Source organism: Nakaseomyces bracarensis, assembly GCF_045282275.1.
Source record: "Nakaseomyces bracarensis strain CBM3 chromosome Unknown Scaff3_0, whole genome shotgun sequence".
NCBI classification, from domain to species: domain Eukaryota; kingdom Fungi; phylum Ascomycota; class Saccharomycetes; order Saccharomycetales; family Saccharomycetaceae; genus Nakaseomyces; species Nakaseomyces bracarensis.
In genome coordinates, this window is record NW_027263962.1 from 530678 (window position 1) to 554128 (window position 23451).

The 23451-nt window shown below is 37.8% G+C and overlaps 10 protein-coding genes across 10 annotated transcripts; 4 read left to right on the forward strand and 6 right to left on the reverse strand.

Moving 5' to 3' along the window:
• Positions 1–185: 185 nt before the first annotated feature.
• RNJ42_00557 (uncharacterized protein) lies at positions 186–905 on the reverse strand (the record flags this gene model as incomplete). The annotated part of the gene is made up of 1 exon (XM_071050727.1): positions 186–905. One exon carries the CDS (start codon positions 903–905, stop codon positions 186–188), a length of 720 nt encoding a protein of 239 aa, XP_070908517.1.
• Positions 906–2088: 1183 nt separating this feature from the next.
• Positions 2089–3387, forward strand: NGK1 (hexokinase; the record flags this gene model as incomplete). The annotated part of the gene is made up of 1 exon (XM_071050728.1): positions 2089–3387. The coding sequence occupies one exon, from the start codon at positions 2089–2091 to the stop codon at positions 3385–3387; it is 1299 nt and encodes a 432-aa protein (XP_070908518.1).
• Positions 3388–3726: 339 nt separating this feature from the next.
• Positions 3727–4764, reverse strand: VMA6 (H(+)-transporting V0 sector ATPase subunit d; the record flags this gene model as incomplete). The annotated part of the gene is made up of 1 exon (XM_071050729.1): positions 3727–4764. The coding sequence occupies one exon, from the start codon at positions 4762–4764 to the stop codon at positions 3727–3729; it is 1038 nt and encodes a 345-aa protein (XP_070908519.1).
• Positions 4765–5360: 596 nt separating this feature from the next.
• On the forward strand, positions 5361–6578 carry FPR4 (peptidylprolyl isomerase FPR4; the record flags this gene model as incomplete). Its single annotated transcript, XM_071050730.1, has 1 exon — positions 5361–6578. The coding sequence occupies one exon, from the start codon at positions 5361–5363 to the stop codon at positions 6576–6578; it is 1218 nt and encodes a 405-aa protein (XP_070908520.1).
• Positions 6579–6882: 304 nt separating this feature from the next.
• VPS70 (putative zinc metalloprotease) lies at positions 6883–9201 on the reverse strand (the record flags this gene model as incomplete). Its single annotated transcript, XM_071050731.1, has 1 exon — positions 6883–9201. The coding sequence occupies one exon, from the start codon at positions 9199–9201 to the stop codon at positions 6883–6885; it is 2319 nt and encodes a 772-aa protein (XP_070908521.1).
• A 628-nt stretch (positions 9202–9829) lies between these two features.
• On the reverse strand, positions 9830–12991 carry RNJ42_00562 (Respiration factor 2; the record flags this gene model as incomplete). Its single annotated transcript, XM_071050732.1, has 1 exon — positions 9830–12991. The coding sequence occupies one exon, from the start codon at positions 12989–12991 to the stop codon at positions 9830–9832; it is 3162 nt and encodes a 1053-aa protein (XP_070908522.1).
• Positions 12992–14332: 1341 nt separating this feature from the next.
• EFM3 (protein-lysine N-methyltransferase) lies at positions 14333–15463 on the reverse strand (the record flags this gene model as incomplete). Its single annotated transcript, XM_071050733.1, has 1 exon — positions 14333–15463. One exon carries the CDS (start codon positions 15461–15463, stop codon positions 14333–14335), a length of 1131 nt encoding a protein of 376 aa, XP_070908523.1.
• A 410-nt stretch (positions 15464–15873) lies between these two features.
• On the reverse strand, positions 15874–17589 carry STR2 (cystathionine gamma-synthase; the record flags this gene model as incomplete). The annotated part of the gene is made up of 1 exon (XM_071050734.1): positions 15874–17589. The coding sequence occupies one exon, from the start codon at positions 17587–17589 to the stop codon at positions 15874–15876; it is 1716 nt and encodes a 571-aa protein (XP_070908524.1).
• Positions 17590–17975: 386 nt separating this feature from the next.
• Positions 17976–19634, forward strand: MNS1 (mannosyl-oligosaccharide 1,2-alpha-mannosidase; the record flags this gene model as incomplete). The annotated part of the gene is made up of 1 exon (XM_071050735.1): positions 17976–19634. The coding sequence occupies one exon, from the start codon at positions 17976–17978 to the stop codon at positions 19632–19634; it is 1659 nt and encodes a 552-aa protein (XP_070908525.1).
• Positions 19635–20177: 543 nt separating this feature from the next.
• NMD5 (Nmd5p) lies at positions 20178–23318 on the forward strand (the record flags this gene model as incomplete). The annotated part of the gene is made up of 1 exon (XM_071050736.1): positions 20178–23318. The coding sequence occupies one exon, from the start codon at positions 20178–20180 to the stop codon at positions 23316–23318; it is 3141 nt and encodes a 1046-aa protein (XP_070908526.1).
• Between the last annotated feature and the right edge of the window lie 133 nt (positions 23319–23451).

The following is a 23451-nucleotide window of genomic DNA, read 5'->3' on the forward strand; positions in this document are numbered from 1 at the left end:
TTGAAAACTTTTGTAATCTTCTGCTGAAAAACTAAATTTCTACCATATATAATAATTCCGAATTAAATATAGCTTATATACTTAATCAATACTGTTCTTCTTGCTTCACTAGAGCTACTAAACGTTATTTTTTAATAAACTGGTCATGTGTTTTGTTCAAGAACATAGTAATAGAACCAAGTTGTTCAATCAGGAAAGCAGAAAAGATTCTCCAAGTCTGCAAAGAGAATCTTAGTTTTATTGAGGTAGTTTATGGTTAGTCGCTCTGGATCCAATTCTTTTTTTGCTATACCATTTGTGTTTAGTTTCTCTATTAGTAATTGATTGCTCTGCAAGTACAGAAGGAAGTGAATACGGTAGAATATAGAATAGAAAGACAAAAACCATGCATTCCAAAATTGCGGTATTAGATCGATAAACCTATCTACCTGCTTCAATTCATAAGCGCTCACCTTTTTACCACCGCAGGGCGCGTGTTTCAGGAAATGGGAACATTGCTTATCAAATATCTTAAGTGGAACTATTACCTTCAATGAAATATGATGTAGTTCGTATTGAAGCTTATGAGATATGATCCTATTCTCTTTGCTCAGTTTCTTTAGGTGGAACCCGTACTTCTTGTAAAAATGGAATTTCCTTGTAATTACTCGTGAACCTTCCCAATATCTTTTTAGATCATCTGGTACTACTGATGTGAGAGTAACTCCCGGATCAATACCATCCTGCAGCCCTTCTTCCATTTCGGAATCTAGCTGATTGAACATGTCACTTGTTATTTGGCCAAACAGAGAGGATATCCGAAGCATATGCTTGTGGTATTCGAGAATCCCGTCACGGTACTCTTGACATAAATGTATCAATTTGTACAGTGCAACTTTGTTCTTCAACAAGGTATCTGTCTGCATGTTTCAATTTTTCAGTTCTTTTCTATTATTAATATCTTATTTTTTTTGATCAAATTTATATAACTTCTCTATTTAATTGTTTATTTATCTATATAAACCCCTCGAAGTGGTTATATCAAGTATTTGACACAAAACAAAAAAACCACTTACTCTGTAAAAACTATTTAGTTCTGAAGACAATAAAAAAAAAGATAAAAGATATAATAAAAAACCAGAGCTGCTCTGACAAAAGTTTATATTCGAATATTAAATTAAATATTGATTATGTAATGTATTAATTAAACAAGCTTTTTTTCTTTGCATGTATGAGTAATTACAATAACCGCCAAAAAGGGTAACCTCTATAATATCAATATCTTTAAAAAAGAAAAGTGCGACTTTTTCTTTCTCCTACCTTTTTTTTTTTTTAAGAGATGGTACAGAAAGCGAAAAGAGGGCTACGAGATCTTCTGAATCAATAAAATGGAAGTGATTTACCGACAGAAGGCACCGGAAAAATTAATTATAATATGGACAAAAAAACAAATATGGACAAAAAGTAGGTGGTCAAAAAAAAAAAAAAAGTATTGAACGTAATTAATTAGTGCTTACTAAGAATTACTAGGACAAAACACTAATTTAAAATGTACCGATACAAAAATTTTAATGAATCCAATAAAACGAAAAGAGAGGGAGAGAGGAGAGAAGAAGATAATTACAATGAAAGGATGTACGCTGTACAGAAGAGGGTGGGGCGGCGATTTTCTCGACTGTAGAAATTAGGCTTTCTGATAGCGAACTCGTACCCTTCTTGGGAAGAGCGAATCTATGAGAGATATCGATGCAGTGGTTGTCTGTGGAATAACTACGGTAAGATTTCGAACCTAATAAATAATTAGATAAATAAATACCACTATCCCGGCAAGAAAAGTGAAATTACTCTGGAAAATCACCAAAAAAAAAAATTCTGAAAATCGCCAAAAAAAAAAAAAATAATTGGTTGCGAGGATACACGAAGAGAGGAGGGAAGTCTAACGATTTATTCTGAAGACTAATATTTTGATTAAATAACAAAAATTAGAATATTCTAACTGGGGTTAGCATAACTGTTTAAATATATTTTGAATTTTTTTTTTTTATTTTTTTTTTTAAGTAAATCTACTTACATATTAAAGAATAATACGAAGCTTTAACTTTAGGACAGATGACTATTTGTAATCCCGGGGAGATTATTGAGGAGGTGAAGAAGCAGCTAGCTGTACACAAGTCTATTGGGGCCATAACTCAGGAGTTTCAATATGAGTTGGAATATATGCTGAAAAATTGCAAGAACTCTATGTTGCCGTTCCCCAGCATTGATTTTCGAATGTGGTCAGAATGTAATACGCCGATGAAGCTACTAGCAATTGATTTTGGTGGCAGTGTAATAAAGTTTGCTGTTATATCCATGCCGTTATGTCAGCTGGAGTTCAAGGATGATATGGAGATACAGACGCGAATAGTTGATTTAAAGTTCTTTGACGTGATAGTGGAATGGATTTGTACTCGTTTGACACAGCATTTCCATGCTGATGACTTCCTGGACTTGAAAGTCGCGATTACATTCAGTTTCCCATTGAACTCTAATAATGAGATTGTGGCCATGGGGAAGGGTTACAAGATGAGTCCAGAGATTGAAGGAATTAGTATACTGGATATTCTTAAGCAATCTTTTGATCGTCAGTCTGATCGCTATCAGGGAAACTTTACTTTCGAAATAAAGGATGTTATCAATGATTCTCTGGCTGTACACATGAGTTCCAAATTCCTGGAGAAGGACGATAATGATAAAATATCCTTAATCGTTGGCACTGGGGTAAATTCGTGTTTTGAAGTACAATTTCAGGATCTACCGCAATTTAAACAAGATATAATAAGCCAATTTACAGATAAGACTCCAGAAAGAGTGCTAATTAATTCGGAGCTAGGCTTCCTTGGAGCTAGATCAAAAGCCATTGAGCAATCAATCTTTGATACCAACATTGATACTGATATGCCTCTAGAGTCAGTAACTTCTGGTAAATGGATACCACAACTATTGAAAAATATCCTTGCTTATTATAACTTGGCTCCCAGAAATGGCATCGATAAGGTTGACTTTTCTGGGAAACTGGTAAACGACATTCTAGATCCAACAAAGGAAGACTCTCTTCTGGAACTCTGGGAAATTGAAGAATTAGTCCTTATTAAACGGATTACCGAACTAATAATCAACAGAGGCGCAATCTATCTTGTTGCAGCTCTCAATGCAATTCGAAAGTTTGTTAACCCTGAGGTATACATAAGTAAGAGGTCTGTGGATATCGACTATGTTGGCTCATTTTTACAAAAATGTAGCTACTACCAGGAACGAATTTTACTACACTCAAAAAATCGCATGACATTACAATTTTTAGAGAATAGTAACCTGTATGGTTGCGCTATTATGACCTATGACAGCATTATTACGGACGACCCTAAATAGGGAACAAAAAAAAAGTATTCTTGCATTTAAAATATTAATTTACTATACTTTTATTATATAGTTTATTCCTGGGTTGGATGAATTTTTCGGATCAGATGTGAACTAATTAAAATTTTCCAGCAGTAACCTCTAATCTGAAATATACAACTAACATAATCAGGATCATTATCTTTATTTTTTTTTATATTAGGTCTTGCATCATATCATGAATTAGGGTAGAGATGAAAAATGTGGGGAGGTATTATATGAATGGTATATGTAATTATTATTCTATTGAATTGTCCCTAATCTCAATTTATATTGGACTAAATAAGATAAAGTGAAAACTTTTTTCTTGATTTAGTATACAGATATGTAATTATTAATTCTCTCTCTTTGGTTTTGGGCAATGCATTCTGCTATCCAAGTGATATTTCTAACCTCTTGTTCTCTGGACTTCATCCATGCCCATATAGTACTGATAGTGAATTGTTGGGTGAACGCATCTCTGCATAGATTCATTTCCAACTGGTAGAAGTGATCCTCTAGTGATCCAGATTCTAATGCATTTCTGTAGTCTGAGACCTGTCCCAGAGCTGCTCTGATACTTTCAAAATCTTTCGCCTCTGCCAGTTGATGTGACACCACTGGGTATAGTTGTCCTATGCTGGGGAGCAATTGGTTTTTTAAATCAGCATCAAAGTCTGCACTTTGTAAGGAATTTAGGGATATATTGATAGATCTTCTATCAGCTTCGAAACCCAATAATGATTGCATTATTTCGCGAGAGGGCTCGTCCAATTCTTCGCTGACAAATTTATAGAAATCTTCAAGGTACGCTTTGTAGAGTTTGTTCCTGATGATCTCAATATTCATGTCATCCAGCTCATCTGCTGCGTCGAAACAGTCCCTGAAGAAAGGAGCCAACGGGGTGTCCACAAGCACAGTTTCGTACAACGATTCTAGGTCGGTAGCCACAGAGAGAGTGGGTAACGTCTCAAACCAACCTAATGGGTGACATCTCTGTAAAATCTCGGACTTGTCTCTCTCATGGATAGTACCTGTAATCATAAGAGCTACATTATCAATCATGTAACTGTACGTGATGTAGTCGATAAATTTACGAGTGAGTCCACTGCTCTGATCTCTGATGTATGCAAATTCGGTGTACAACCGATCAGAAGCCCTCTCCTGTATCACTGAAGTTGTCAATTGCTCACTCGAAACCTGTGAAAGGAAATTACCATAATCGGTAGCCGATAGCTGTAACTTCAGATCATCTAAGTTATCACACTGCGTCAGATTGATATATTGGTTGTTAGTCAATAACCCATTCCGGTAGCCACGAATTAGACCCTCAAGATAACCGTTATCCACATTAAAGTATAACCCTTCCATGATCGTTTCCTTATTTATTATTGTTACACTTTATGCCCTTTATACTCAATCTCTCTTTCTTTTTTTGTCTGTGCTATTTCTTTAAAAAAACCAATTTCCTAGACTCAAAGTTCAATGCACTTAATATATTATATAGACTAACCTGTTTCTCTTTGCTATTGGATTAAATATATTGACTATGTGATTATATTTTACTATAATTATTCTTTATTATTGCCCGTTTTATTTTAAAAAAAATAATAGGCACAGTGGACTCACCCTTTTCCCATATCTTAATATACGATATATGCACGTTTGCTTTCGTATTATCTAATATGTCACGTTTAATTTCGTATCACATTTCAACACGTTTTATTTCGTATTCGATGATGTTAATGTTATAACCGGGTAAGTGTATGTACCGTATGTTGTGATCTGAAATTTTTCACGGTGGAAGTGAAAAAAAAATTAAATTTTGCGATGAGCTTCTATTTAAAGGTTCTATAGTCGTATATTATATAAAATATATATTGATTGTTTGTTTTGGTTTTTGGTTTAGTTTTTTTTTATAAATATATCTGATAGAATACCCAAAACCATACAGAAATATACTAACCATGTCTGATATGCTGCCGCTTGCTATGTATGCTCTGAATGTGGAGCCATACACCCACACCCCTGCCATTGGGCTTGATACACCCGTGACCATCCGTATCACCATGGCTGCCATCGATCCAGAGCCATTTGATGACGAGAAGAAGCCATCTACCCTAAGAATCATCAGAAGAAACCCTGCCTACGGATACGGAGACAATCATGAACACGGTGACGGGTGTTGTGACCACGATGAAGAAGAACTTGCCGAACAATTGAGTAAAGATGAAGAAGATCAAGAAGACGAGGATGAGGATGAAAATGAAGACGAGGAAGACGAGGAAGATGATGCTGAAGACGATGATGATGATGAAGAAGAGTATGATGAATGCGTCATTGCAACTTTATCCCCTGAAACCAGATGCCAAGCTGCTGTCGATATCACTATCGCTCCTGAGGAGGATGTCCAATTTTTAGTCACTGGTTCCTACACAGTATCACTAATCGGTAACTATGTGAAACACCCATTTGATGAACCATTTGAAGAGTATGATAGTCATGACGATGACAGTTTGGATGAGGAAGATTATGCTGAACACAGCGAAGATGATGAAGAGGATGAATTGGACTCCCAAGATGAATCAGTAGATGAAGAGCAAGAGAATGGAAGCGCTGAAAGTGATGAAGATGAGGAATTCTACGATGCTATCTCAGAAGGCGATGAAGATATTGATGAACAATTGGCAAAGCTGGAAGAAACTAGTGACGTTGAAGGTCACCTGGAACAACTTATAGCCAATGATAACAAAAAGAAGAGGAAGCACGATGCTGAACCTGAAAGCAATGAATCCAAAAAATCTAAGAAAGAGAAAAAGGAAGCGCTAAAACCTGAAGCTAATAAGCCAAAGGCTCAGGTTCTAGAAGGTGGTATTCTAATAGAAGATAAGAAAGTAGGAACTGGACCTCATGCTAAGAAGGGATCAAAGGTAGGTATGAGATATATTGGGAAGCTAAAAAGTGGAAAGGTTTTCGATCAGAATACAAGTGGTAAGCCGTTTTACTTTAAGCTAGGCCGAGGTGAAGTTATAAAAGGATGGGATATCGGTGTTGCTGGCATGGCTCTTGGTGGTGAACGTAGAATTATTATCCCAGCTCCTTATGCATACGGAAAGCAAGCACTACCAGGCATTCCAGCCAATTCGGAGTTGACATTTGATGTCAAACTTGTTAACTTGAAATAAACAGTTCCGGCTCCAAAGATTTTATACATTTAATTAACTTTGTAGTATAATACATAAATAGAAAATAAATTCAAATCTGTTAGAGGTCATGTGTTAAAAATATTTTTTTTGTTAGTTAATTTATGTCATAAGGCATGAAAGATTAGTCGAAATCGACCTACAAAACGTGAAAACAGAATGAAAGTAAATTAACATAATAACAATATAGAAGAAAATCTACTATATTAATAAGATGTACACTAATAAATCGTCATTAAAAATTAATTACATCGTATACTATCAATGAATATATATTCTATTTTGGTTAAGATAATACATATTTCAAACTTCTGAAATGTGCCTCGAGAATAATTAGAGCTCTCCAAACTCTGTCAATATCTGTAGCTTGAACAGCATCATATAAGCCCGGAAACAATGCAATCTTCCTCGAATCAGAGACGCTTGGTGCAAATAATGAACTCTTCATCAAAGGCCTACCATCTATTCCACTGTATGTTAAAAATATGCTTCCAATTCGTCTTAACTTCCGATTTGCCCGCGATAAATTGAGGAATGCCGTCAATTTGCGCACAATTGCCCATATGGGGAGTTCTGTTGTACAGCGTTCGTACACTTCCCTATTTCGTCTTTCGAAATCTTTGCTATCATTATCTGCAATATGTACAATTAGAGCCCTCAATTGTTTTGCTTTTTCCATTATTTTGTCGTCTTTATAAAAAATATTAGTTAAGTCCTTATGGATTCCCTCATATCCTTCCTTAACTGACGTCAAAAAAGAATGTGGATTATAATATGATAATTCTCTTTCACTAGTCATTAAGACGAACATTCCAAGGTAACGAGAAAGTGTATTGTGTAACTGTAGATCTGGATCAATGAATCTTAAAAGATAATCCTTAATGTCGTAGGCAGTATTTATCGGGAATGCATCTGTGTCAGATACTTCTCTCGAAAACTTGAAGCTCACTACCGGAATACCGAGGAAATATTGAAATACAGAATAGTCAACTTCACCCTCGATTGGATCAATTTTATTACCTGTATCTTGTTGCCATTCATCAAACAATGACCAGTCATCTTTCAGTTTAAAACCGACATATTTTGATGCTTCTTTGATCGCCGTCTTTAACATAGGGTTTGCATTAACCTTAAAATGCTTACCTGTTACTGCCTTGTCTAAGTTTATATAAAGTAAAGAACCACGTTTTAGAGCAACCGAATGCTTTGATCCGTAATTGCTTGAACCCAACTGTGCACCGTTTTTACCATCCCAGCTAACAATCTTTATAGTCCTCAATGGTCTCCAACCCTTTCTCTGTAATTTACTCAGGCCCCTCGCCATCTCTAAAAGCACACTAGTTCCACTATGGGAGCTACTAGCGCCAGCACCATTTCCCATCTCAAAGGCAACCCTATGTGCTCCTACAATTATCTCACTATCGGACAGAATTCCAGGAATTTCAACGACTATATTTTTACTCTCAGAGACCCCATATTGCTGTTCGTTAATTAATTCGATTTCAATATCAGCATTGGAAGGCCCACTATAATATCCTCTTTCCCCTTTACTGAGCCCCCAATCGACACCTTTACCATCAAGTAATGATAGTAAATAATTCCTATCCTGAGGACTGATAGCTAATGAAGGTATAGATGGAAGGTACTTGTCAGGCGCTTCTCTTTCAATTTCACTGTAATAGGAAGCATATCCTGGAGTTGTTGGGTCACCAAAAATATCAGATCCATACCTAACCGTATCCCTTTGAATTGCATCCTTTGGTCTTGCGGGACCTTCTGGATACCGTTTATAGCCATTTAAGGTAGTGAATGATCCATCTTCCTCATCATGATTAAACAAAAGGACACCTGAAGATCCATATAACTCCGCATTTTTTAATTTATTACCTGGAGCTAATTTACCATACCTACAGAGATGGACTTTCCCTTCAATATCAGCCTTTTTTTCTAATAGTAATTCGTAATCTTCTTTTGAGCAGTAATTACAGTAGACAAATCTTGATCTTAGTTTGCCATCCTTAGAATAACTGTGAAATGCCTGCTGGCGAACATTTGATAAGGATTCTTTCAGCTTTGCCTCATATATTCTTTTGTTTTTATTAAATACCCGCAATTGCTGTTCTTTAGGCTGATTTGTCCATGGATAAAACCTCTCGACCTGAGCTGTAAACCCCAGTTTATCGAGATAGTCGATAATATATTCTGATGAATCCTCTGCAGTGGCTAAGCTATCGAGATGATCAGATGCCCTATTTTCCAACAGCAAAGCGTCCAAATATATCCTGTAGACCTCTGATGGGGTGAATTTAGCCGAGTGAAACCTTCTAAGATCTCTCGAAAGCGAGGTTCTAGGCGCAAATGCCGCTACAAATGCCAGGTATATGGATACACTTGCCAGTACCAGATAAATAAATTTCCTTCTATCCATGTGCTCACGCACAATTTCTAATCCACTCCTTATGCTCGACATCGTATTGCTTCTAGGACGCCCTTGAATGTTATCTGTGTCAGCAATAGTTGAATAATTCGTTTCTCTTGCGTTTCCAATCAATGAATCTCCAGGAAATGGTTGTATATCGTCAGCTGTTCCACTTACTTCCGTCATTTGCTAAATGAAGTGTCAATTAATCCCTATTAGAAAACCTAATAATACTCCCTTTCCCTCAAAACGTTAATTTCAAAACCAAATACCAGCCCAAACCTGCCTGACAGTTGGTTAACACAAGCCCAAATATAGTACGGATAAGGTACGCTCCTATAATTAGTTGCAAATTAATTGCAATTTATCTTCCGTTCTAATGACTAACTTTACAATAAATCGATGCAAACTTTAATTAAACTTAATAACCACTGGGATGCCTAGCGATAAAACTATTATTTTAATATACTATAGTTAACAGCACCTATTGAAACTAAAAATTCATTTGGTAGGTACTATACATGTAAATTAGTGTCCCTATATTGCTATCGTAACTTATCAGCATCAGCTGACCGATGTCATTTATACGAAGTGTCACTTTGTGGCCATATTTTAGCTGGCGTTATTCCAAAAAGGACTATATTATAGATGGTCATTATATTTTTTTATTACAGTGCTTTTTATATTAAATATTTATTAGTCAAAGAAGACCGTTATCAAAAATTCTATATACTAATATCAAAACAAAATATTTCTTATAGGTAGAGTTTATCTGCCCTCATGGTAAATTTATCTTCATACAAAGACTAAGCGATCAATGGAATACGCCTTCATCTTTCATCACACAATAAACTGCCCTTGATTGTAAGCCTTGTGCAAACAACACGGCAATTGGCCATATAGGTGTGTCGCCTATGACTCTAACACCAATGTAGAGAGCCTTTGAGGAAAGAGAAGCAGCAAGGATCATCTGGATTGTCTCATCTACTTTAGCTTCGAGACCAATAGCCCTTTGAAGAACGCTCTCATCTACTTCGGTAATGTCTAGTACTTCATGCTTCTGAACACCAGCAAATTCCGAATATTTCTTAGCATCAGAAGAGAGCAGTTTTTTTTGAAATTTCTTTAACAACTTGCCTGCTTTGAGCCACAAAATCTTATCTGTTGAATTCATCATTTTAGTATTTGGATTATCCGCATTATAGGTCTTTGCCCAACGTTCGACAGACCTCAAAAATTCTGCCACAATTAAAATCGAGGAGAAAATACATGCCATGGAGAACATAGGAGTTTTCATTGCCTGTACGGATTCATCATCCAAGATGGTGAAACTAGACGACCATGAACTTAACAAACTAATTGCATAATCAGTGGCTTCTTGTAATGATTCAGTATCGTACATAATCTCCTCCAGTGCAATATTCATGGCTGTCCAATCTCTCATCCATATTTTTTGAATAACATGATTTAGATCGACACATCTTTTGATTTTTGCAAACAGATAGAATGAGACGTTATTTCTCATAACATGGCTGCCAGTAATTCTATTGAAATTGTTTTCAGTAGGTAATAAGATACCTCCATTCTTCATGTATAATATCTCCCAATTTCTGATCATAGAGTCAATAATCGGACCTCTTGTAAGTTTCCAATTTTCATCATTCTTTTGGACATTGTCTTCAGTTTTGTTTTTCCTTCTCTCGATAATAATTCTCTCATGAATGGAAACCAGTAGTGATAAAAGTGTGTAAAGCGATAGTTTAACTGTATCGTAGAGTACATGATTCCCAGTTGATAAATAATGTAAGCAAGTTTTAAAATCTACACCTCCCTTTGATAACATAACCAACTCAGAGTCATTTGTCAATTTAACATTATTTTTTAAAACGTTTTGATACCATTCACTAGGAGATTTAGAAGTATATAAATCCTCATATGGACAAGGCACACCACAATCAACGTCAGAAGCTAAAAAGCAAGCCTCTAAACCAGACATGGCTGGGAAAATATTAGATAAGAACAACATCGAATGGCAAATATGTATTCTCGATTGAGCTGTGATAAAGTATCTGTACGCTGTGTCCACCTGATCAGGGCTTAAAGTATTGGATAAAACATCTGGGAATAGCGTGGGAGGCACAATTTGGGACTCCAAAGGTTGATTTATTTTCGTAGACTTCACTAACTTCACTATCATCATAAATTGATCACTTGCTGATTTAACTAAGGAAATATCATTGTTGAAAATAGCATAAAATCCAAGAATCAACATAGTTTGAACTAACCACAGAGGAGATAACTCTAATTTGACGGATTTTAGAAGGTGGTTGATCTCCCCATAAGCCAAATTTGCCAGCAAATTCGAATGGGTAGAGTTGAACGAATAAAATGCACCGATAGCTGCAACGGATAAGAATAGGGATATCTTAGATAAACTTGCTTGTATCGAGTAAAGATGCAAAAAGGCGAAGTAAGGGTGGAATTCCTTCTGATATAATACAATATACTCGTTTAGTTCGTCCAATGTGGGGAAATTAGCATCAAGAATATTATACTTTTGCAGTATCAAATCTCTCCATTCCTGTGTAAAGAAATCGATTGTTGGTTGGTTCAAATTAATATAGTTTAGATCATTAGGAGAGGTAAATTCAGATGACAATTGACTTATAATGTCCATAACGGGTTGATCAGCATTTACAAAATCATCAGTTTTCAACAAGTTAGAAAACGAGTCACCGCGTTCCATTACTATATTAGAATTTTCCTTAGTGTCATTTAAATCAGGTTTCGTCATAGAAGGCGGCAGGGATGCATCATTATTCATCGTCTTCGAATTTGATGTAGATTGAGATGATGCAAAGAATCCGTTGGAGTGTCCCCTCATTGTCTGTAGCGGATGTTCAGGAATACTTGAATTCCGCAGTAAATCACTTTCATTATCATTAATATCGTTACCATTGCTATTACGATGGATCCCATTATTACTGTTGTTTGACAAGTCGAGTTTATTAGTTGGCGCACTATACCTCCTGTTCTTGACAAATTCCGGTAGTTCCAGCTTGAATCCAGGCTTATTACCAAGTCCCTGTGGAGAAAGACTCTTTGTATTGTTACTATCTGAAATCTTGTTGTCTGATTCCAGCACAGAGTTCAGCCAGTTTACATCTAATGGGGTACTTCCTGCCTGTGATGCACTACTTGTTACATTGCCAATCAGCACCTGTGAGTGCTGGTAGTTCGGCGTGGCAAAAGACATTGAAGAGGAAGACGACAAGTCTAAGTCATGGTACGGTATTGGACGTTGAGGATTACCATTCCTGCTAGCAGTGGTACTAGAGTTTCCTTTAGATAAATCACTGGAAGTACTACCAGGGGATACATGTTGTTGTAGCTGGTGCTGTTGCGGGTATTGTAGTTGTTGTTGCTGGTGATGGTGGAATTGTTGTTGTTGGAAAGAGCTGCTGTTACTTCCCAGATTGTGCTCTTTCAGCTGTTGTTGCAGCTGTTGCTGAGGAGACTGAGTAGAGTTGGCACTCACTGTCAGTACTGTTCCCAAGCTGAGACCCTGCAGTCCTGTCCTGTCTATCTGGTAGTCTACAGTAGGCAGGATGGACGCTTTGTTCCCCTTAACCTTGACGATATCGTTATTCCATACATCTGGGGTAACCAGAGTCCGTTCATCCCAATTCCCGGCACCGAGACTGTTGTTCAATTGCTCCACTTTGTAGTCCCGGTGCAACTTCTGCACATGCCGCAGCACAAGGTCCTTCCTGGCAAAGCACTTCCCACATATCAGACAGAGAAACGGTTTCTCATGAGTATGACTATTCTGATGACGTTTCAGGTGCTCCTGCCTCACAAACCCTCGAGAACATATAGGACAGAGAAACGGCCTCGGTTTATCAGTCTTGACAGCCCTCGATTTCTTCGGTATCAGGCACTGTTGTTGCATTTCTTGTCCCTCTTTATTTATCATTAATTCAATCTAGTTTTTTGTATTACAAAAAGCAAAAGTTATACCTTCTACCACCCACTTCCTTATTAATAAATAAAAAAAAAAAGCCTTGATAGAAGTTATATCCTATAGATATTCTAGTTTTTTTTTTTTTGTATTTATTTATTTAGTATAGCTTTTTTTTTCTTCTTCTTCTTCCTAAGATATGTTCTTTACTTTTAAAAAATAGTCTCCTTAGTTTATTAAGACAATTCCTCAGTCCTGTCTACTTTCTTCTTCCTGTCTTCTTCGTCCCCCCCACCCTTCAAATCCTCAAGGACGTTCCTTTTAGGAAGATTTGCTAATTTCTATCTCTGTCATACTATACATCTACACATATACTCTACGACATATACTCTACTACATACTCTACTACTACATATACTTCTACTACTACATACTATACTACATACTATACAAACATACTATACTTATTGCTTGTTTGACTTCTAACAAGTCCCCCTTATTACATACAATAATAAAGAAGGGCCATTGTCTGTTAGTCGTCTCTCTCGTCTCTCTCGTCTCTCGTCTCTCCCAAGCGTCGTCCGTAAAGAGATTTTCACTTGCACTCCCCCTCTACGCCTATTCCTCTGCGGCTCTTCCCCCCAATTGCTCAAAATAAGGTAAATCCACCAACTACGTCATCAGCGATATACTTCCATGCTTGTTCTATGCGTGTTCTCTACTTTCTCTCTCTACACGCTGTTCTACGCTTGTTGGTTCTTCTACTCATTGTTCCGCGCTTGTTGGTTCTGTCGGCATTTCCGTCGGCACTTCTGTCGGCACTTCTGTCGGGTATAGAAGGGAGGTGCGTCGGGTTATCCGGGTAACCAGAGGTAACCCAGAGCAATAAAAAAAATAAAAAAAAAGCCCTCAAATTGTAGTTACCGGGTAATTCAAGAAAAAATTTTTTTTTCTTCTTTTCTTACCTTTGCTGGGGGGGTTCCAAATGAACAATATTTGGTTATATATAAAGGGCGATAGTGGTAACTTTTACTTTGGTTATCTCTTGTCTAAGGTATATTCTGTAATTTTTTTTTTAAAATTAAAAAAGATCAATTAACTTTGTCCAAAAGTGTTCCCCGGCAATAGACAGTGCGGATTAGAGGCTACTTAAAGATAAGGAAAAGTTTTTTTTCCTCTTTATTATAATTGACCTCTGATGTCGTGATATGCTTTTAGTATATTGGGGATAGATCAAAATACCAATGGTGGTCTTTTAAGAACTCTTGTGGATTTCGGTGTTTCATCGGGATATGAGATTAGAGTGTCAGAGGGCTTTACTACAAACTAAAAAAACTATTTTTATTTTTTATATAATTACTTAGATATCTTGTAGATAGCAATGGGAGCCACTAAGGGCTTGAATACCGTCTCTTCACACGCTGCCATGGTACTCTCACGTACAGACTCCACTTGGTATACTAGGCCGTGTTCCCGGAGCGTGTCCTCGAACGTTTTCGTCGTCGCGGGGTTCCTCACAGTGGCTGCCACTACGGCTCGGTTCCGCCCGCCCGGTAACAGCAGATGGCTCAGAGCTGTACTGAGTGGTTCAAGAATCCTATCGTCGTAGGTGAGGTCGCTGCCTAGTATGAGGTCGAACGGTTCCTCTATAGGTTCCTCCATAGAGCCTGCACCAGTGGTGTCCCTCGTGGGCTCCCTCGTGGGCTCCCCAGATGCAGCACTCTTTATGGTGCCACCTGGACTATCTTTCTCGTTATCCTTCTCGTTCTCATTCTCATTCTCGGGGTTGGCCCTCGGTGTCTTGCTCCGTGTGGCGCTGCCATGAGGCAATTGTTCTTGCTCGCGACCCCACTCTAGCCTTTTAATGCTTACTCCGCCTTTGATCTCATTCAATGAGAAGTTCTGAGGCAACTTCCGGCGAGCGATATCCTCGTCTCCATCAGTCACGAGCAATTCCTCGAAGGGGAACCGCTGCTGGTACGCAAGGCTGACTAGCCCGGTACCAGCTCCAAGCTCAATGACTTTCCTCGCATCACCGACGACCTCAGGATTCTCGAGAAGATAATGCACTAGGTATACAGAGGCCTCCCAGGTACGGTTCCCAGTACTCCCTTGACCGATTATCCGGGGCTTCTCAGCGATATTCACCTTGCAGTTCTCATTGAACCGATACATAATTATATCTGTCTCGATCTCTTCGGCTGATAGTGCCACCCCAAGTGTCGTAACATACTCCTCATATACCCACTCCCAGGACTCATACGTTGTTTCCGGAAGATCGCCAGCGGTCCGGTCCAACATATCCGTAAACTCCTTCAACACTCTCTTAAAATAATCCGCATTTACAGGCTTAACATCATTTACTAGAGTATCATATAACCTCGTCTCCTGCCTATACGGTACCAACATGCCATCATCTCCTTCAAAATAACTTATTAAACTTGTAGGTGGGCATCTTCTCAGCAACAGTTCAGCAACACCTTCCATACTTCCCAGTCAAGTTTCTTCTTATATTCTCAATTGAGGGTTGATCAGTTGAAACTGTAAATATATACTTAGCCAAAGACCAACTATAGTTCATTAAAATATAAACACAATTGTTTTATATGCTTAAAAATTTTCATTTCTACGTATATATAATATTTTAAATGGAAATGACGTCATTTTAGATCTAGCGTACTCGAGAAGAATAAAAAAATAGGCCCTTTTTCTTCTTTCTACAGCTTTTTCTAAACCCATTATTACGTAAACAAAGGAAAAAATTATATATTAACAATGAACAATGGAAGTCCGCTTATATAGACAATGTATTTGGTTGTTTGGCTCTATTTACATATTATTTGATAGATCTGTTGCCGTGGTAATAATACTACGAACAAAAAAATATAAATGATAGTTTAGTTTTTTGAAGCTGATCTAGCTGCAGTGAGGGCCTTATCGAAAATTCTTTGCAGCTCTTCGAATGTCTCCAAACCTACCGATATCCTGACTAGATTCTTCACTACACCGTATTGGGCTACATCATCCATCTCTGCATAATGGGCCAGGATAGTGTAGGGACATACGAGGGTGAAATTGGTTCCTAGGGATGGACCTTTGTTAAGGTCTAGGTTGTCATAGAATGCTCTAGCTGACATTTCTTCCTTGAAGACTAGAGATATTAAACCACCATACCCACCGTCCTTTAATTTGACTCTATCATAATTACTCTTTGTTTCTTCACTCGTGATGTTTGGAAAGTAAACCTTTTCGAACAGCCCCTCTGAAGACTCTTCCTTTAGTAGGATCTTTGAGAGCAAATCTTCTGTGATGCTGTTGATCTTTTTTGCCCTCTCAACAAAATCTCTTGAATTACGCTCTAAATATATAGCATCTTCATACCATAGCAAGTCCTCATTTTTGTTTCGATCGTTCAGGAAACTCACAGCAAAATCATGAATCCTGCTGGTTGGGTTGACGACCATTGAGCCAGCAATCACATTCGAATCACCACTAAAGATTTTGGTCAATGAGCTGCATACGATGTCACAATACGGAAGTACATCAATATTTACAAAACCACTGACAGTTTCATCGATAACAATAAAGAATCCATATTTCTCTGAAAGTTCTTTTAGCCGTACAATATCACCCATTTTAAGCAAGGGATTCGAAGGTGCCTCCATAAACACACCAAGAATTTGTTCCCCTGAAGTCAATATTTTAATTAGCTCTTCCATGGCAGAGGAATCACCCATTCCTAAAAAGTAGGTATGATTGAATTTTTTCAGAATTGACAACGTATCAGTATATGGGAATCCAAACATTACCGTCTTTAAATAAGGTTCCCCATATCCAATTGGCTCAGGAACGTCTCCTATAGTCTTTAACCTCTTAACCCTTACATGATCGTAATTCAACAACAACCTATGGGCAGTAAATATTGAGGCCATACCACTTGGATACAAAAACACGTTGGTAGCCACATCTTTATCATCCGTTTCAACCACTTTATGCGCAATTCTATTACGCAGGATATCTTTGGCTCTACCAGCAAAGGCAAAGTCGAGATTCCTTCCGTACCGAGTCTCAATAAAGTTCTTATTTACCTTCGTGGCCTCGTCATCCTCCTGTGCCACTTGTGGGAAGAGTCTTTCTACGACATACTCAGCCAACCTGCTGGACAGTATCTCACCGCTATGCTGCCAGTACTGTTTTGCTAATGGGAACAGTTCCTGTGGAAAGAAAACAGCGGCAATCTTGCACTCTGGTGTGTTGGTCTCAGCTTCAGTGCTCTCTCTCGGTGTGGCCAGTTGTAGGATTCTTATCTTCTTACACTTGCTCTCTACATTGGCACTCTTCACCATGATGTACTCCCGACACCTCTTTGCCACCAGATAAGATGGAAAACACAAACATGTCTCGTCTTTCATAGCATACTGCTCTGCAATCAGGTCACATAGCCTCCTCACCGACTTATGGATGAAAAACCTCGGATACCCAGTGGTCAAACTCCCGATGACTCTCTCGTCCCCTTCCTCATACCCAACCACATCAGCCCATTTGGGCAGACACACTGAAACGGCATGCTCTGTGTTCTTAGGAATAGACTCACCAACTCTAGTTGCAATCATCCCTATAATATACTTGTAATAATGACTAGGATATTTTTCTCTCTCTAACTCCAAATATGAACCTAAAACCAAGACTCTACTTGAAAGTAATTGAAACACTACAAGATGCAATACCCAATTGAACTACCACAGCATCGAAAATACAACTCCAGACTGTTCCCAGTCCTGAGTCATCCTAATTAAATACAATATAAATAGGCTCAATGCAAATCGTTCAAATTTCGATGTTGCACGTGATTTTTCATTTGTTCCGTCGGCCGAAGCGGAGCGTAAATCCCCAGTACCAACTGCCATGAGTGAACCACGAGATATTAAGTTAAAGCCAGAGCTAAAGTACTAGGAGCTAGACAAGAACCTGAATAGGCTGCAAATAACTAGAGAGAGAAATGGCACCAATTTTGACCACGCTGGTAGTTGTTGTCGCTGTTGTGCTGTGGTTTGTGACGCAGTCGCAAAGCGAGAAGTGGCCATATCATGGGTCGGCTTCGAAGGCCAGGGCGGAGATTGAGACTGTGTTTTTGGAGTCCTGGAGGGATTATGTCAAGCATGGCTGGGGCTACGATATCTATAGTCCCGTGGCTCAAAGTGGCCGGAATATGGCCAACAATGGGCAGCCTATGGGGTGGATGATCGTGGACACTCTGGACACGTTGATGCTCATGTACAATACCACTGAGAGCCATAAGGAAGAATTCCGTGGCGAGATCAGGAGGGCCACAGAATGGATTGACAAATCCCTAAGTTTCGACATAGATCAGGAGGTTAATGTCTTCGAGACTACGATCCGTATGCTGGGTGGCTTGCTTTCTGGCTACCACCTCGCGACAGAGCTGGACTTGCCTCAGAGTTACTCGTCCATATATCTGGATAAAGCTACAGACCTTGGCCATCGTCTGGCGAGGGCTTTCCTGTCCACTGAAATAGGTATCCCATTTTCTAGTATCAATTTGAGCACAGGTAAGACAGTTAAAAATCATGTTGACGACGGGGCCTCTGCTACCTCAGAATTTACTACTCTTCAACTGGAATTCAAGTACTTGGCATATTTGACTGGTAACAATACATTCTGGGAACTAGTAGAGGGCGTTTATGAACCAATGTATAAGAATAACAATTTGTTGAGTGCACAATACCAAGGCCTGGTACCAATATTTACCTATCCTGAAAATGGTTTATTCAGAGGTCAGACGATAAGACTCGGCTCTCGTGCTGATTCCTTCTATGAATATCTTCTGAAGCAATACCAACTGACAGGCGAAGATCTTTACTACGAACTTTATAAACTCTCCATGGACGGTGTTAAACGTAATTTACTAGGAAAATCTATGCCAAACAAATACTTATTCATTGGTGAGAAGGAGAATGGTTTGAGAGGACCTTTGTCGCCAAAGATGGACCATTTGGTTTGTTTTATGGGTGGTTTGTTGGCCATGGGTGCTACTGATGGTTATCCTATTGAGGAAGCTAGAAAGATGTCCTTCTGGAATGCTCGTAGAGAAGAAGACTGGAAAATTGCAAACGATTATACGGAGGGCTGTTATCAAATGTATGCACAGGTTCCAACCGGTATTGCCCCTGAGATTGCGTTATTCAATGTTGATGATACGAACGAAGACTACTGGAAGAGTGAAAAGGGTGATTTCTGGATTAAGCCTTTCGATAGACACAACATCCAGCGTCCCGAGGAAGTTGAGTCAATTATGTTCTTGTACCAATTATCACATAATAAAAAATACAGACAGTGGGGGTACAATATATTAAAGAGTTTCGAAAACAATACTTGTGTTGATTGCGATAATGCCGAGACACGTCGTTACACCTCTCTAAATGACGTTATTGAAGGAGTGTACAGGGATAACATGGAGAGTTTCTGGTTAGCCGAAACTTTGAAATACTTGTATCTCCTTTTCACTGACGATGTAGACTTGCGTTCTATGGTATTCAATACCGAGGCACATCCTTTCCCTGTGTTATCTAAGGAAGAATTAGCAAAGAAAGGATTGAAGACCAACTGGAGCATCTCTTCGTCGAGAAAAATTCAGTAATCCTAAGCCTTTGATGCGATATGATAAGAAGTTGTAGGTTACAAATGATTCTACAATATAACGATTCAAAATTTGTGATCGACAAGGTTTCCATGCATTTGGTATCGTCAAGTTTGCATACATCTGATATAGACAAGAAGGATTACTGCAACACAATATCAGTGATATAAATAAAGTACTCGATAATATAAAATACTTATAGAATATATCTTTTAGCATTCATTGGTTCATTTATATGTTATATTTGCAATATTTAAACTCATCGCTCTTAATATGAAAAAAAAAAAAAAAATTAGTGAAAAATTTAAGAAGCGATGAGCTCATAGTAAATTTACAAACTTGTCAAGTTAATTTTTGTGCCCTTGACTTTTATTTACTATTGGTTATATAGATATACATCTTGTAAACATAAGTTCAGTATTAAGATATTAAATAAGAGAACTATTTCAAAAGGCTTTGAATTTAAGGCATAAAAAGTTGACACCGAAACGAATAAGACAAAAAACTAGTTTTAAAAAAAGACACATATATATCTAAAAAATCATGAATGCAAATGCTTTATTGCAATGCTTTGCTGGTACTTTGGACCAGGATGGTAATATAAGACATACAGCAGAGAGACAATTGACAGAGGCCAGTAAAACTCCGGGATTCTTGGGTGCTTCTCTTGAAATCATTGCTTCTAGTGAGGTTCCTGAGAATATAAAGCTTTCTGCCTCTCTGTATTTCAAGAACAAGATTTCATATGGTTGGAATACTAATAACTACATCGGGAAAAATGAACTTTTGGTGTTCGAAGTAGATAATGATGAGAAGCCGGTGATTAAGGATATGTTGATACAAACTATGCTTTCCTGTGCGAAGCAAAACAGCAACTGTGTTAGAATCTTGAAACCTGCACTAACAGTCATCATTAATGCTGAATATCCTGCCAAAAAATGGGATGATCTACTACCAAAATCATTGGAACTTTTGTCCTCAGAAGACATCAACCTGACACACGTAGGCCTAATTTGCCTCTCTGAACTATTCAGAACTTACAGATGGAAGGATAATGACTCTAGGCAGGAGTTAGAAATGTTGATATTGCAATATTTCCCAGAACTTTTGAAATATGCTACTACTGTTTTATTTGATGATGGTAAAAATATGGAAAATCCCAAAATTGGCGAAATGTTAAAACTCATCTTGAAGATCTATAAGTTCGTTTCTTATCATGATCTGCCTTTTACATTGCAACGTACTGAATCATTCATACCATGGGCAAACTTTTTTGTCCAAATTATTCAACAACCAATTCCGCAATCGATTTTCAACCTAGATAGCGACATTAGAAGAAACAACTCCTGGGTGAAGTGTAAAAAATGGGCTTATGCTAACTTGTACAGATTATTTCAGAGATATGCATCAACTTCATTGACCAAAAAGTTTGAATATAACGATTTCAAGAAAGTCTATCAAGAAGACTTCCTCCCACACTTCTTACAAGTTCTATTCCAGCAAATAGAACAGTGGAATACTAAGCAACTCTGGCTCAGTGATGAGTCTTTGTATTATATCCTGAACTTCATCGAACAATGCATAATCCAGAAGTCTACCTGGGAACTAGTCGGAGGATACTATGAAAATATTCTACAACACATTATTTATCCACTCTTGCGTCCTGATGAAGAAACTTTAGAAACCTTCGAGAATGATCCACAAGAATATATTCACAGAAATATGGAACTATGGGACGAAAACTATACCCCAGATCTTGCTGCTTTATCCTTACTCACCGCTGCTGTTCACAAGAGAGGTAAATTTACTAGAAGCCCAACTTTGGAATTCATCACAAATAGCCTAAATGCTAACGTTGGAGACTTTAACAACATAAGTTTGGAGAACGCTGTCGAAATAGAATCCAGCTTAAGAATGTTCTCTGCCATTATTGATATTCTAACTACAAAAAACTCTCCATACTTTGGCCAGCTAGAAATTTTCCTAAAATCAATGGTTTTTCCATTCTTTAAGTCACCTTTCGGATTTTTGAGAACTAGAGTTTGTGAAATTTGTTCCAAACTTGGTTTCATCGACTTGAATGATCCTGAGATAATACCAACTATTTTCGAAGGTGTTATGTCATGTTTTAACGAGGAGAGCGATTGTGTTCCTGTCAACCTATTAGCTGCTTTGGCACTACAAGCTTTTATTCAACACGAATACTTCCAACAACATCTCTCTAATATTGTAGTCCCAACAATGCAAAATTTACTGGCTCTTTCTAATGAATTCGAGATGGATACACTCTCTGGTGTTATGCAAGAATTCGTTGAGCAATTTTCCGAGCAACTGCAACCTTTCGGTGTAGACTTAATGAATACTCTGGTTCAACAATTCCTAAAATTAGCTATAGATCTTCATGAAGTTTCCAATATCGATCCTAATAGCTTCTTGACTGCTGATGATGTTCCAGATGAAACAGAAAAACAAATGGCAGCCATAGGTGTCTTATCGACTACTATCTCAATCTTGTTGTCCTTTGAAAATTCTATTGATATTGTAAAAAACTTAGAGCAGTCTTTCTATCCTGCTGCAGAATTTATATTGAAGAATGATATGGAGGATTTCTATCATGAATGCTGTGAGTTTTTCGAAAACTCAACATTCCTTATGAGGGACATCAGTCCTATTGCCTGGAAGGTACTAGAACTAATCGGAGAGTGCAATAGGAAGGAAGAAAGTATGGTTCCACTATATCTTGAAGATTTCATGCTGGTGTTAAATAATTTCCTAGTTTATGGAAAGGATGAATTGAAGAAGAATGAATTTTACTGTAAAGTACTATTTGAAGTTTATCAAAAAGCTGCTGAAAAAGATGATGCTGACTTGGACGAATTGAAAATAAACTTTGAGCTATCACAAAAGCTGACTCTAGCGCTTGAACAACAATTACCTGCTGCTATTAAAGAAAAATTCCTCTCTGATGCAATTGACAGCATCATTGCCGAAAAGGACGGTTTAAAGAAGAATATCGTTTTCGGTGTGACTGCCTTCAATGTTATCGTTTCCAATATGATTATTGATACCCCTACTGTGCTATCTGCGCTGAAGATAAAGAATTGCTTGGAGGTATTCTTCGAAACATGGGTTTCTAGCTACATTCCAAATTACATTAGGACCTATGATATAAAATTGACTGTTCTAGCTCTTTTGAATATGCTCTGCAGAGTGTCAGCTGATGAGTTGTTAGCCTACAATTTGGCTAATTTCGTAGGACAGATCTGTCCGCTAATAATGAAATTAATGGCCAAATATCCAGTGGCGATCAAGTTACTTGATGAAAAGAGGAAGGAATTTTCAACTACTGACTTCAATGATGGTCAAGACTGGGACAACCATTTTAATTTCGATGATAATGAAGACGACAATGAAGGTGATAACCTTGAGGAGGTCCTTGAAATGCTTCGTGGTGGTGGCTCTGGAGACTTACAATTCGTCGATGGTCTAAATGATAAAGAATATTTTGATGACTTAGATGAGGACCCACTAGCAGGATCAATCTTAGATGACATCAATATCTATGAAGTGGTGAAGGGTTCCATGGGTTCACTAGAACACTCTGATTATTCTAAATTCACGGCTGCTCTGGGTACTTTGTCCGATGAGGACAGAGAGGTATACACCCAAATAATGAATGTCTAAGACAATTAGTATTCATCTCATAAAATTCCCTAGTTCATAAATAATAATATAATAACTGCATTTAGTGTATACTATAAGAAATAAAACCTGATTATGGCAATATACCTTATACTGCGTATTAAATACATTGGCA